Raw genomic sequence first — 11,566 nt, 5'->3', positions numbered from 1 at the left:
CCCCCACAGTTTTCTTTTTCTTGTTTCAAGTGTCTGCAGTTCTTTGTTTAGCTTTGGACATACAAAGGGATCTGGGTGTCTTTCTGTACCAGTTGATGAAGGTGGATAGGGGCAGTAACAGTGAGGAAGGAGAATTCAGGAGGTCGGGGGGGGGGGGGGGGGGGGGGGGGGGGGGTGGAGGAATGTTTCTTACTGCACTTGGACAGGGATTCAGTGAGGTAACACTGGGTGTGCAACAAAAGTTTTTATTAACTGAAGACCTTTGGGGCATGGAATGTGTCAGTTGATCAAGAGGTTCACGTAATCGATTCATACTGTCCCTTCAGTCGTCTCATAAGGCAAAGCTGTGTTATTTAAGTAATTTATGTAAAACCTAACAGCAGAGAGCCTCTCTCGCACCCCCAACTGACTAGTGAAGGCATCGTGGTAGATTGCGATGATACGGTAAAGCTTGCAGTATTTGAGTTGTTTTTAATTTTCTCGGTTGATGGAGAGTGCCAGTTCAGTAAGGTGAAGGGTGAAACCAAGTTTGCTGCATTTTGGGCTCCCTGCCTAAAGGGAAAATCTTGCCTCGCGGACTTGTGCTGGACCCGGCCAGACCCCCTCGTTCTCAGGCAGATGTAAGGTGGATATTCCAGGAGCGATGCAGCTGGTCGAAGCACTTGGCTTCAAGAAAACAGAATTTATTTCACATCACCGAACGGAACGCCAGCTGAAGAAAGCAAAATTCAGAGTAGCAACAATTTGGAAATCTAACCGACACAATCTCCCTGCAACTTAATGAAGGAGCTGTTCCAATTTCCTGTAACCTCCCCATAGGTGCAACCCCATGGCAAAAAAAAACCCCAGTAAATCCAAACGCAGGTCCTTGCAGGAGAGACGTTAGAGAGCTGGCCAGAAACCTCTGTCGAATCAGGGGGCAGTCTTCCCAGCTGCAGCAGCTTTGAACAGACTGCCTCCCTGGTTCGGTATGGTTTTAGCGAGCAAAGAAAAATCCCAAACTGGGAGAACTGGCCAGTCCCCTTTTTCATTGTATAGGTGTTTCTTACATTTTAAAAAAAATGTAGAAGGCTTTCTCTGTCGCCTTCGGCAGTGTCTGTTGGCTATTAGCAAAGTACCTAACCCCAGACAAGTCGGAACCTCTGCCCTTTACAACCCCTCCTTGAGAAAGCCAAGGGCGGCGTACCCTTGTTGAAGGAACAGTGTTGTCACCGAGTGCAGTGGGGGTTCACTCGGTTCCTACACGGGATGGGAGGATGGTCCCACAAGGAGAGGTTGGCTCACTGAGCCTGTATTGACAGGAGCTCAGACAGATGAGACTGGGGTCTGATTGAAGCGATTAGCATTCTAACCGGGTTGTGGGGAACGGGACGCAGGGACAATGTTTCCCATGGGGAGGGGAGTCTAGACCCAAGGAGCCTGGAACGTGTTCCGAGGAGGAGGAGGAGTGGTGGTGGAGGCAGCAGACATGATGTGTGTGTTCAAGGGACTTGTGGTAACCACCGTGTACAAGGAACAGAGGGATATGGGCCAAGGGCAGGCAGAAGGGATTAGTTGAATTTTGTCGTGTTCAGCACATCCTGGTGGGCCGCAGGGCCTGCTTCTGTTCTGGGGGTGGGTATGGGGTAGGACTGTGGGTGGTCAACCTGTGGAATTCTCTGCTGCGGGAGGACACTGAGAATATTTGAGAGATTTTAAAGGCAGTAAGGCCAATGGATTGATCTGTCTGGCCTTCTCTCTCCGAAAGAAGTGAATCCGCAATGATCCCACTGAATACCTCGTGACCGTGACGCGCTGAATGGCCTGCACGGCTGCTAGTTTGGCTGGATATGATATGGGTTTTCATTGCTAAGTGTTCAGCCCTTGGATAGAGGGGAGGTGTCCCATACACAGGGGAAGCCATCCTTTCTGTGTGGGGGGGCGTTATGCAGTGCCGAGGTGACACATCTTTATCCTTTTGTCTTTCCTGCTGAGCAGAACGCACACCGATTCCCAACGAAGGATAAACACGGGGGAGAGGCCAATGACGAGGAGTTTACAGCGGATGAGCGTGAAGGTAGGGGGCTGGTTTCTGTTCAGAATAACAGACATCCTGGGAGGGAGTTACAGACTGGAATCTAATTGAGGGGTTCGGGGTGGTTTATATACAGAATAACAGCTCCCCGGGGAGGGAGTTACAGACTGGAATCTAATTGAGGGGTTCGGGGGGGTTTATATACAGAATAACAGCTCCCCCAGGGAGGGAGTTACAGACTGGAATCTAATCGAGGGGTTCGGGGGGGTTTATATACAGAATAACAGATACCCGGGAGGGTGTTACAGACTGGAATCTAATCGAGGGGTTCGGGGTGGTTTATATACAGAATAACAGCTCCCCGGGAGGGAGTTACAGACTGGAATCTAATCGAGGGGTTCGGGGTGGTTTATACACAGAATAACAGATACCTGGGAGGGAGTTACAGACCCGATTCTAATTGAAGGGTTTGCGGGGTGGAGTGGTTTTGTTTGTTGAATGCTCCTACCACCTGAGTGAATGCCTCTGCCTTGTCTTGTACCTGTCTGCAGCTGAGGATGAGGAGGAGACCATCGAGATGGAGGAGGCGCTGGAAGGTGAGGTGGATCACAAAGAGGAGCTCGATGACCTCGCCAAGGAAAGTAAGGCGACAGTGGAACTCCCCTCATTCGTTTGACGATATTTTTCACACTTCCCTTTCTTGCTGTGAGTTGTTTTTCATCACTGTGTCTTGTGCAGGTGAGATGCCCGTGGAGGACTTGCTGAGGAAGTACACCGGGGCTTTCTCTGATTCCTTCGAGACACCGGATTCTGACTCTGATGACAGTTCAGACTCTGAGGAGGAAGATGACGAGACTACCACGGAATATGAGGAGGAGGAAGAAAGCAGCAGCTCATCAGGTCAGGCAATCTCCAGTCTCTGCATCACCCTGAGTCAGTGCCCAAACTAATCCCATTGTCCCGCTCTCTCACCCCATAGCCCTGTATCAGTCCCCGAATAATCCCACTGCCCCCTGCTCTCTCACCCCATAGCCCTGTATCAGTCCCCAAAAAATCCCACTGCCCCCTGCTCTCTCACCCCATAGCCCTGTATCAGTCCCCAAAAAATCCTACTGCCACCCGCGCTCTCCCCATAGCCCTGTATCAGTCCCCAAAAAATCCTACTGCCACCCGCGCTCTCCCCATAGCCCTGTATCAGTCCCCAAACTAATCCCACTGTCCCCCCGCAGCCCTGTATCAGTCCCCAAACTAATCCCACTGCCCGCCCGCACTCACCCCATAGCCCTGTATCAGTCCCCAAAAAATCCCACTGCCACCCGCACTCTCCCCATAGCCCTGTATCAGTCCCCAAACTAATCCCACTGTCCCCCGCTCTCTCTCCCCATAGCCCTGTATCAGTCCCCAAACTAATCCCACTGCCCCCCCGCTCTCTCCCCATAGCCCTGTATCAGTCCCCAAACTAATCCCACTGTCCCCGCTCTCTCCCCATAGCCCTGTATCAGTCCCCAAACTAATCCCACTGCACCCCCACCCCGCTCTCTCCCCATAGCCCTGTATCAGTCCCCAAACTAATCCCACTGTCCCGCTCTCTCTCCCCATAGCCCTGTATCAGTCCCCAAACTAATCCCACTGCCCCCCCGCTCTCCCCCCATAGCCCTGTATCAGTCCCCAAACTAATCCCACTGCCCTCACTCTCTCCCCATAGCCCTGTATCAGTCCCCAAACTAATCCCACTGTCCCCACTCTCTCTCCCCATAGCCCTGTGTCAGTCCCCAAACTAATCCCACTGCCCCCCGCACTCTCCCCATAGCCCTGTATCAGTCCCCAAACTAATCCCACTGTCCCCCCGCGCTCTCCCCATAGCCCTGTATCAGTCCCCAAACTAATCCCACTGCCCCCCCGCTCTCTCCCCATAGCCCTGTATCAGTCCCCAAACTAATCCCACTGCCCCCCTCGCTCTCTCCCCATAGCCCTGTATCAGTCCCCAAACTAATCCCACTGTCCCCCCAGCTCTCTCCCCACAGCCCTGTATCAGTCCCCAAACTAATCCCACTGTCCCCTGCTCTCTCCTCATAGCCCTGTATCAGTCCCCAAACTAATCCCACTGCCCCCCCAGCTCTCTCCCCATAGCCCTGTATCAGTCCCCAAACTAATCCCACTGTCCCCGCTCTCTCTCCCCATAGCCCTGTATCAGTCCCCAAACTAATCCCACTGTCCCCCGCTCTCTCCCCATAGCCCTGTATCAGTCCCCAAACTAATCCCACTGTCCCCCGCGCTCTCCCCATAGCCCTGTATCAGTCCCCAAACTAATCCCACTGTCCCCCTGCTCTCTCCCCATCACCCTTTATCAGTCCCCAAACTAATCCCACTGTCCCCTGCTCTCTCCCCATAGCCCTGTATCAGTCCCCAAACTAATCCCACTGTCCCCGCGCTCTCTCCCCATAGCCCTGTATCAGTCCCCAAACTAATCCCACTGTCCCCGCTCTCTCCCCATAGCCTTGTATCAATCTCACACTGGAATCAGTAGCTCTGTGTTTGTCAGAATCTGTCTGTTCATGTCCGTGTTTTCCCCGTCTTCAGGCTCTGAGAACTCGAGTGCCACGGATGAGGATGAGGAGGAGGACGACGATGAGGAGGACACCACCGATGAGGACATCGGGGTGGAGTACCTGATCCAGGGGGAGGATGGAGACGGCGAGCTGAACCGGGAACTGGCCCCAGGTGATGCCAGGGGGCCCAAGAAGGAGATCACCGACATCGCGGCCGCTGCAGAAAGCCTCCAGCCCAAGGGCTACACCTTGGCTACAACCCAGGTAATCATCAGCGGGGCAGAGGGGCCTGTCGGAGGGGTGGGGGGGGGGTGTGGGGGAAAGGGAGGGGGCAGGCCCTTCGTCCCAACATGATACCGTTACTCCCTGCAATGAGGTCCCTGTCCATCCTATTCCCTGCCTGTTGGAGTGTCGGAATGCCTTGTGAGCATTGCCTAATGTATCTCCTTTACCTCTGGAAGCACGTTCCAGGCACCTACCACCCTCAGGGTTTAGTATTTTAAGAAACACGGCTATCTTTCACGCATCCTTATTAGCACTCTTTCTCTCTCCCCCCAAGCCATAAGCCTGTAGTATTTGACATTTCCACCCTGGGGCAGAAGTGAGTCATGACGACCCACCCTTTCCATACCCATGTCTGTCAGGTCACCCCTCCGTCTCCAATGTGGCAATTTACAATCCAGGTTTCTCCTTCTGGTGAGTGCTCTCCAAAGCAGGCACCATCGTCCCGGTAAACCTCTGGTGCACCCTCTCCGGGGGGCCCCCGCATCCTCGCTATGGTGTGGTGACTGGAACCGAGCGCCACACTCCAAGCGCGGCCCCAGTGGCCTGTTCCACAGCTGCAACACGGCCTGCCAACGTGTTCACTCGCCGCCCCCCCCCCCCGTCCGTCGTGCCCACCATCCCTCGGTATCGGTGCTCTGCCAGGGGGCCAGCTGTTGACTGCGTAATTTACCCTCGAGAGGGGCAACACTTTGCTGCCAGGTGGGTGAAGTGGGGCTGCCTCAGGTTGGGGGCATCCGCGGGCTGCCTGTGGTTGACTGACGGCGTGTCTTTTGTGTGTGTGTGTGTGTGCGCGCATTGCAGGTGAAGACCCCCGTCCCCTCATTACTGCGTGGGACCCTCCGCGAGTACCAGCACATCGGCCTCGACTGGCTGGTCACCATGTACGAGAAGAAGCTCAACGGGATCCTGGCCGACGAGATGGGCCTCGGCAAAACCATCCAGACCATCGCCCTGCTTGCCCACCTGGCGATAGAGAAATGTGCGTCTGCCTCCTCTCTCAGCGATGGGTGCGAGCGGTTATGTTGAAGGAGTATCCGTTTGGGCAGTGGGGGGGGGGGGGGAGAAAACGGGTGCATGTGGGAGGTTGGGGTTTGTGTTTCACGGTCGAGCTCTCTCACCTCGTATCCACAGTGACAGAAGAGGGAGATTGCTGACCCCCCCCCCGCCCACCCCCACCATTTTGTGTTTGGATATAGTAATGCAGACATGTCCACGCCTCAGGATGTGCAGCAGGATACTGTGATGCTGACACATCCCAAACATGCTGCAGATTCCTGCAGAGCTGATACATTCCACCATTGCAGGCGATGCATTACTGATACAATCCTCCCCGTCGCCACATATGGCGAAGCCAACCCATCCTATTCTGTACTTCTGGTGGAATACTGAGATATTGGTGCGTCACACCACAAACCTGCAGAATACTGCGATGATGGCACCTTGTACCCAATCCATGCTTCGCAACACTGCACTGCTGATGGATCCAGGTATGTGCAGTACAATACCGCAGCATTGGCATATCCCCACCCTGAACACGTGTAGTACAATACTGCAGCGCTGGCATATCCCCACCCTGAACACGTGCAGTACAATACTGCAGCGCTGGCATATCCCCACCCTGAACACGTGTAGTACAATACTGCAGCGCTGGCATATCCCCACCCTGAACACGTGCAGTACAATACTGCAGCGCTGGCGTCTCCCCACCCTGAACACGTGTAGTACAATACCGCAGCGCTGGCGTCTCCCCACCCTGAACACGTGCAGTACAATCCCGCAGCGCTGGCGTCTCCCCACCCTGAACACCTGCAGTACAATACCGCAGCGCTGGCGTCTCCCCACCCTGAACACGTGCAGTACAATCCCGCAGCGCTGGCGTCTCCCCACCCTGAACACCTGCAGTACGATACCGCAGCGCTGGCGTCTCCCCACCCTGAACACGTGCAGTGCAATCCCGCAGCGCTGGCGTCTCCCCACCCTGAACACGTGCAGTACAATCCCGCAGCGCTGGCGTCTCCCCACCCTGAACACCTGCAGTACAATACCGCAGCTCTGGCGTCTCCCCACCCTGAACACGTGCAGTACAATACCGCAGCGCTGGCGTCTCCCCACCCTGAACACGTGCAGTACAATCCCGCAGCGCTGGCGTCTCCCCACCCTGAACACGTGTAGCATGATACCGCAGCACTGGCGTCTCCCCACCCTGAACACGTGCAGTACAATACCGCAGCGCTGGCGTCTCCCCACCCTGAACACGTGCAGTACAATACCGCAGCGCTGGCATATCCCCACCCTGAACACGTGCAGTACAATACCGCAGCGCTGGCGTCTCCCCACCCTGAACACGTGTAGTACAATACCGCAGCGCTGGCGTCTCCCCACCCTGAACACGTGCAGTACAATACTGCAGCGCTGGCGTCTCCCCACCCTGAACACGTACAGTACAATACCGCAGCGCTGGCGTCTCACCACCCTGAACACGTGCAGCACAATCCCGCAGTGCTGGCGTCTCCCCACACTGAACACGTGCAGTACAATACCGCAGCGCTGGTGTCTCACCACCCTGAACACGTGCAGTACAATCCCGCAGCGCTGGCGTCTCCCCACCCTGAACACGTGTAGTACAATCCTGCAGCGCTGGCGTCTCCCCACCCTGAACACGTGCAGTACAATACCGCAGCGCTGGCGTCTCCCCACCCTGAACACGTGCAGTACGATACCGCAGCGCTGGCGTCTCACCACCCTGAACACGTGCAGCACAATCCCGCAGTGCTGGCGTCTCCCCACACTGAACACGTGCAGTACAATACCGCAGCGCTGGCGTCTCACCACCCTGAACACGTGCAGCACAATCCCGCAGTGCTGGCGTCTCCCCACACTGAACACGTGCAGTACAATACCGCAGCGCTGGCGTCTCCCCACCCTGAACACGTGCAGTACAATACCGCAGCGCTGGCGTATCCCCACCCTGAACACGTGCAGTACAATACCGCAGCGCTGGCGTCTCCCCACCCTGAACACGTGCAGTACAATACCGCAGCGCTGGCGTCTCACCACCCTGAACACGTGCAGCACAATCCCGCAGCGCTGGCGTCTCCCCACCCTGAACACGTGCAGTACGATACCGCAGCGCTGGCGTCTCCCCACCCTGAACACGTGCAGCACAATCCCGCAGCGCTGGCGTCTCCCCACCCTGAACACGTGCAGCACAATCCCGCAGCGCTGGCGTCTCCCCACCCTGAACACGTGCAGTACGATACCGCAGCGCTGGCGTCTCCCCACCCTGAACACGTGCAGTACAATCCCGCAGCGCTGGCGTCTCCCCACCCTGAACACGTGTAGCACGATACCACAGCGCTGGCGTCTCCCCACCCTGAACACGTGCAGTACAATCCCGCAGCGCTGGCGTCTCCCCACCCTGAACACGTGTAGTACAATCCCGCAGCGCTGGCGTCTCCCCACCCTGAACACGTGCAGTACAATCCCGCAGCGCTGGCGTCTCCCCACCCTGAACACGTGCAGTACAATACCGCAGCGCTGGCGTCTCCCCACCCTGAACACGTGCAGTACAATCCCGCAGCGCTGGCGTCTCCCCACCCTGAACACGTGCAGTACAATCCCGCAGCGCTGGCGTCTCCCCACCCTGAACACGTGCAGTACAATCCCGCAGCGCTGGCGTCTCCCCACCCTGAACACGTGCAGTACAATCCCGCAGCGCTGGCGTCTCCCCACCCTGAACACGTGCAGTACAATACTGCAGCGCTGGCGTATCCCCACCCTGAACACGTGCAGTCCAATACCGCAGCGCTGGCGTCTCCCCACCCTGAACACGTGCAGCACAATTCCGCAGCGCTGGCGTCTCCCCACCCTGAACACGTGTAGCATGATACCGCAGCGCTGGCGCCTCCCCACCCTGAACACGTGCAGTACAATCCCGCAGCGCTGGCGTCTCCCCACCCTGAACACGTGCAGTACGATACCGCAGCGCTGGCGTCTCCCCACCCTGAACACGTGCAGTACAATCCCGCAGCGCTGGCGTCTCCCCACCCTGAACACGTGCAGTACAATCCCGCAGCGCTGGCGTCTCCCCACCCTGAACACGTGCAGTACGATACCGCAGCGCTGGCGTCTCCCCACCCTGAACACGTGCAGTACAATCCCGCAGCGCTGGCGTCTCCCCACCCTGAACACGTGCAGTACAATCCTGCAGCACTGGCGTCTCCCCACCCTGAACACGTGCAGTACGATACCGCAGCGCTGGCGTCTCCCCACCCTGAACACGTGTAGTACGATACCGCAGCGCTGGCGTCTCCCCACCCTGAACACGTGTAGTACGATACCGCAGCGCTGGCGTCTCCCCACCCTGAACACGTGCAGTACAATACCGCAGCGCTGGCGTCTCCCCACCCTGAACACGTGCAGTACGATACCGCAGCGCTGGCGTCTCCCCACCCTGAACACGTGCAGTACAATCCCGCAGCGCTGGCGTCTCCCCACCCTGAACACGTGCAGTACAATCCTGCAGCACTGGCGTCTCCCCACCCTGAACACGTGCAGTACGATACCGCAGCGCTGGCGTCTCCCCACCCTGAACACGTGTAGTACGATACCGCAGCGCTGGCGTCTCCCCACCCTGAACACGTGCAGTACGATACCGCAGCGCTGGCGTCTCCCCACCCTGAACACGTGCAGTACAATCCCGCAGCGCTGGCGTCTCCCCACACTGAACACGTGCAGTACAATCCCGCAGCGCTGGCGTCTCCCCACCCTGAACACGTGCAGTACAATCCCGCAGCGCTGGCGCCTCCCCACCCTGAACACGTGCAGTACAATCCCGCAGCGCTGGCGTCTCCCCACCCTGAACACGTGCAGTACAATACTGCAGCGCTGGCGTATCCCCACCCTGAACACGTGCAGTCCAATACCGCAGCGCTGGCGTCTCCCCACCCTGAACACGTGCAGCACAATTCCGCAGCGCTGGCGTCTCCCCACCCTGAACACGTGCAGTACAATCCCGCAGCGCTGGCGTCTCCCCACCCTGAACACGTGCAGCACAATTCCGCAGCGCTGGCGTCTCCCCACCCTGAACACGTGTAGCATGATACCGCAGCGCTGGCGCCTCCCCACCCTGAACACGTGCAGTACAATCCCGCAGCGCTGGCGTCTCCCCACCCTGAACACGTGCAGTACGATACCGCAGCGCTGACGTCTCCCCACCCTGAACATGTGCAGTACGATACCGCAGCGCTGGCGTATCCCCACCCTGAACATGTGCAGTACAATCCCGCAGCGCTGACGTCTCCCCACCCTGAACATGTGCAGTACAATACTGCAGCGCTGACGTCTCCCCACCCTGAACATGTGCAGTACAATACTGCAGCGCTGGCGTATCCCCACCCTGAACATGTGCAGTACAATACTGCAGCGCTGGCGTCTCCCCACCCTGAACATGTGCAGTACAATCCTGCAGCGCTGACGTCTCCCCACCCTGAACACGTGTAGCATGATACCGCAGCGCTGGCGTCTCCCCACCCTGAACACGTGCAGTACAATACCGCAGCGCTAGCGTCTCCCCACCCTGAACACGTGAAGTACGATACCGCAGCGCTGACGTCTCCCCACCCTGAACATGTGCAGTACAATACTGCAGCGCTGGCGTCTCCCCACCCTGAACACGTGCAGTACAATCCCGCAGCGCTGGCGTCTCCCCACCCTGAACACGTGCAGTACGATACCGCAGCGCTGGTGTCTCCCCACCCTGAACACGTGCAGTACAATACTGCAGCGCTGGCGTCTCCCCACCCTGAACATGTGCAGTACAATACTGCAGCGCTGGCGTCTCCCCACCCTGAACATGTGCAGTACAATACTGCAGCACTGGCGTCTCCCCACACTGAACATGTGCAGTACAATACTGCAGCGCTGGCGTCTCCCCACCCTGAACATGTGCAGTACAATACCGCAGCGCTGACGTCTCCCCACCCTGAACATGTGCAGTACAATACTGCAGCGCTGGCGTCTCCCCACCCTGAACATGTGCAGTACAATACTGCAGCACTGGCGTCTCCCCACACTGAACACGTGTAGCATGATACCGCAGCGCTGGCGTCTCACCACCCTGAACACGTGTAGCATGATACCGCAGCGCTGGCGTCTCCCCACCCTGAACACGTGCAGCACAATCCCGCAGCGCTGGCGTCTCCCCACCCTGAACACGTGTAGTACAATCCCGCAGCGCTGGCGTCACCCCACCCTGAACACGTGCAGTACAATCCCGCAGCGCTGGCGTCTCCCCACCCTGAACACATGTAGCATGATACCGCAGCGCTGGCGTCTCCCCACCCTGAACACGTGCAGTACAATCCTGCAGCGCTGGCGTCTCCCCACCCTGAACACGTGCAGTACAATACCGCAGCGCTGGCGTCTCCCCACCCTGAACACGTGCAGTACGATACCGCAGCGCTGGCGTCTCCCCACCCTGAACACGTGCAGTACAATCCTGCAGCGCTGGCGTCTCCCCACCCTGAACACGTGCAGTACGATACCGCAGCGCTGGCGTTCCCCACCCTGAACACGTGCAGTACAATACCGCAGCGCTGGCGTCTCCCCACCCTGAACACGTGCAGCACGATACCGCAGCGCTGGCGTCTCCCCACCCTGAACACGTGCAGTACAATACCGCAGCGCTGGCGTCTCCCCACACTGAACACGTGCAGTA

The 11,566-nt window shown here is 57.7% G+C and overlaps 1 protein-coding gene across 3 annotated transcripts in view; it reads left to right on the top strand.

Moving 5' to 3' along the window:
- The window catches only part of LOC122542371 (chromatin remodeling protein SRCAP), a 137,833-nt gene that overhangs the window by 23,394 nt on the left and 102,873 nt on the right, over positions 1-11,566 (top strand). For all 3 annotated transcript variants that reach the window (XM_087981840.1, XM_087981838.1, XM_087981839.1), the window contains exons 9-13: positions 1,978-2,056; positions 2,566-2,655; positions 2,753-2,914; positions 4,595-4,827; positions 5,650-5,827. In XM_087981840.1, the coding sequence (XP_087837966.1) occupies positions 1,978-2,056; positions 2,566-2,655; positions 2,753-2,914; positions 4,595-4,827; positions 5,650-5,827 (742 nt within the window). The remainder of the gene's footprint in view (positions 1-1,977; positions 2,057-2,565; positions 2,656-2,752; positions 2,915-4,594; positions 4,828-5,649; positions 5,828-11,566) is intronic.

The sequence above is a fragment of the Chiloscyllium plagiosum genome, unplaced genomic scaffold (genome assembly GCF_037043375.1).
Source record: "Chiloscyllium plagiosum isolate Xiang-an unplaced genomic scaffold, Cpla_swu_hap1 HiC_scaffold_41, whole genome shotgun sequence".
Lineage (NCBI taxonomy): Eukaryota > Metazoa > Chordata > Chondrichthyes > Orectolobiformes > Hemiscylliidae > Chiloscyllium > Chiloscyllium plagiosum.
Note: the sequence above shows the minus strand (reverse complement) of the source record. Positions and strands in the feature narration are given on the sequence as shown.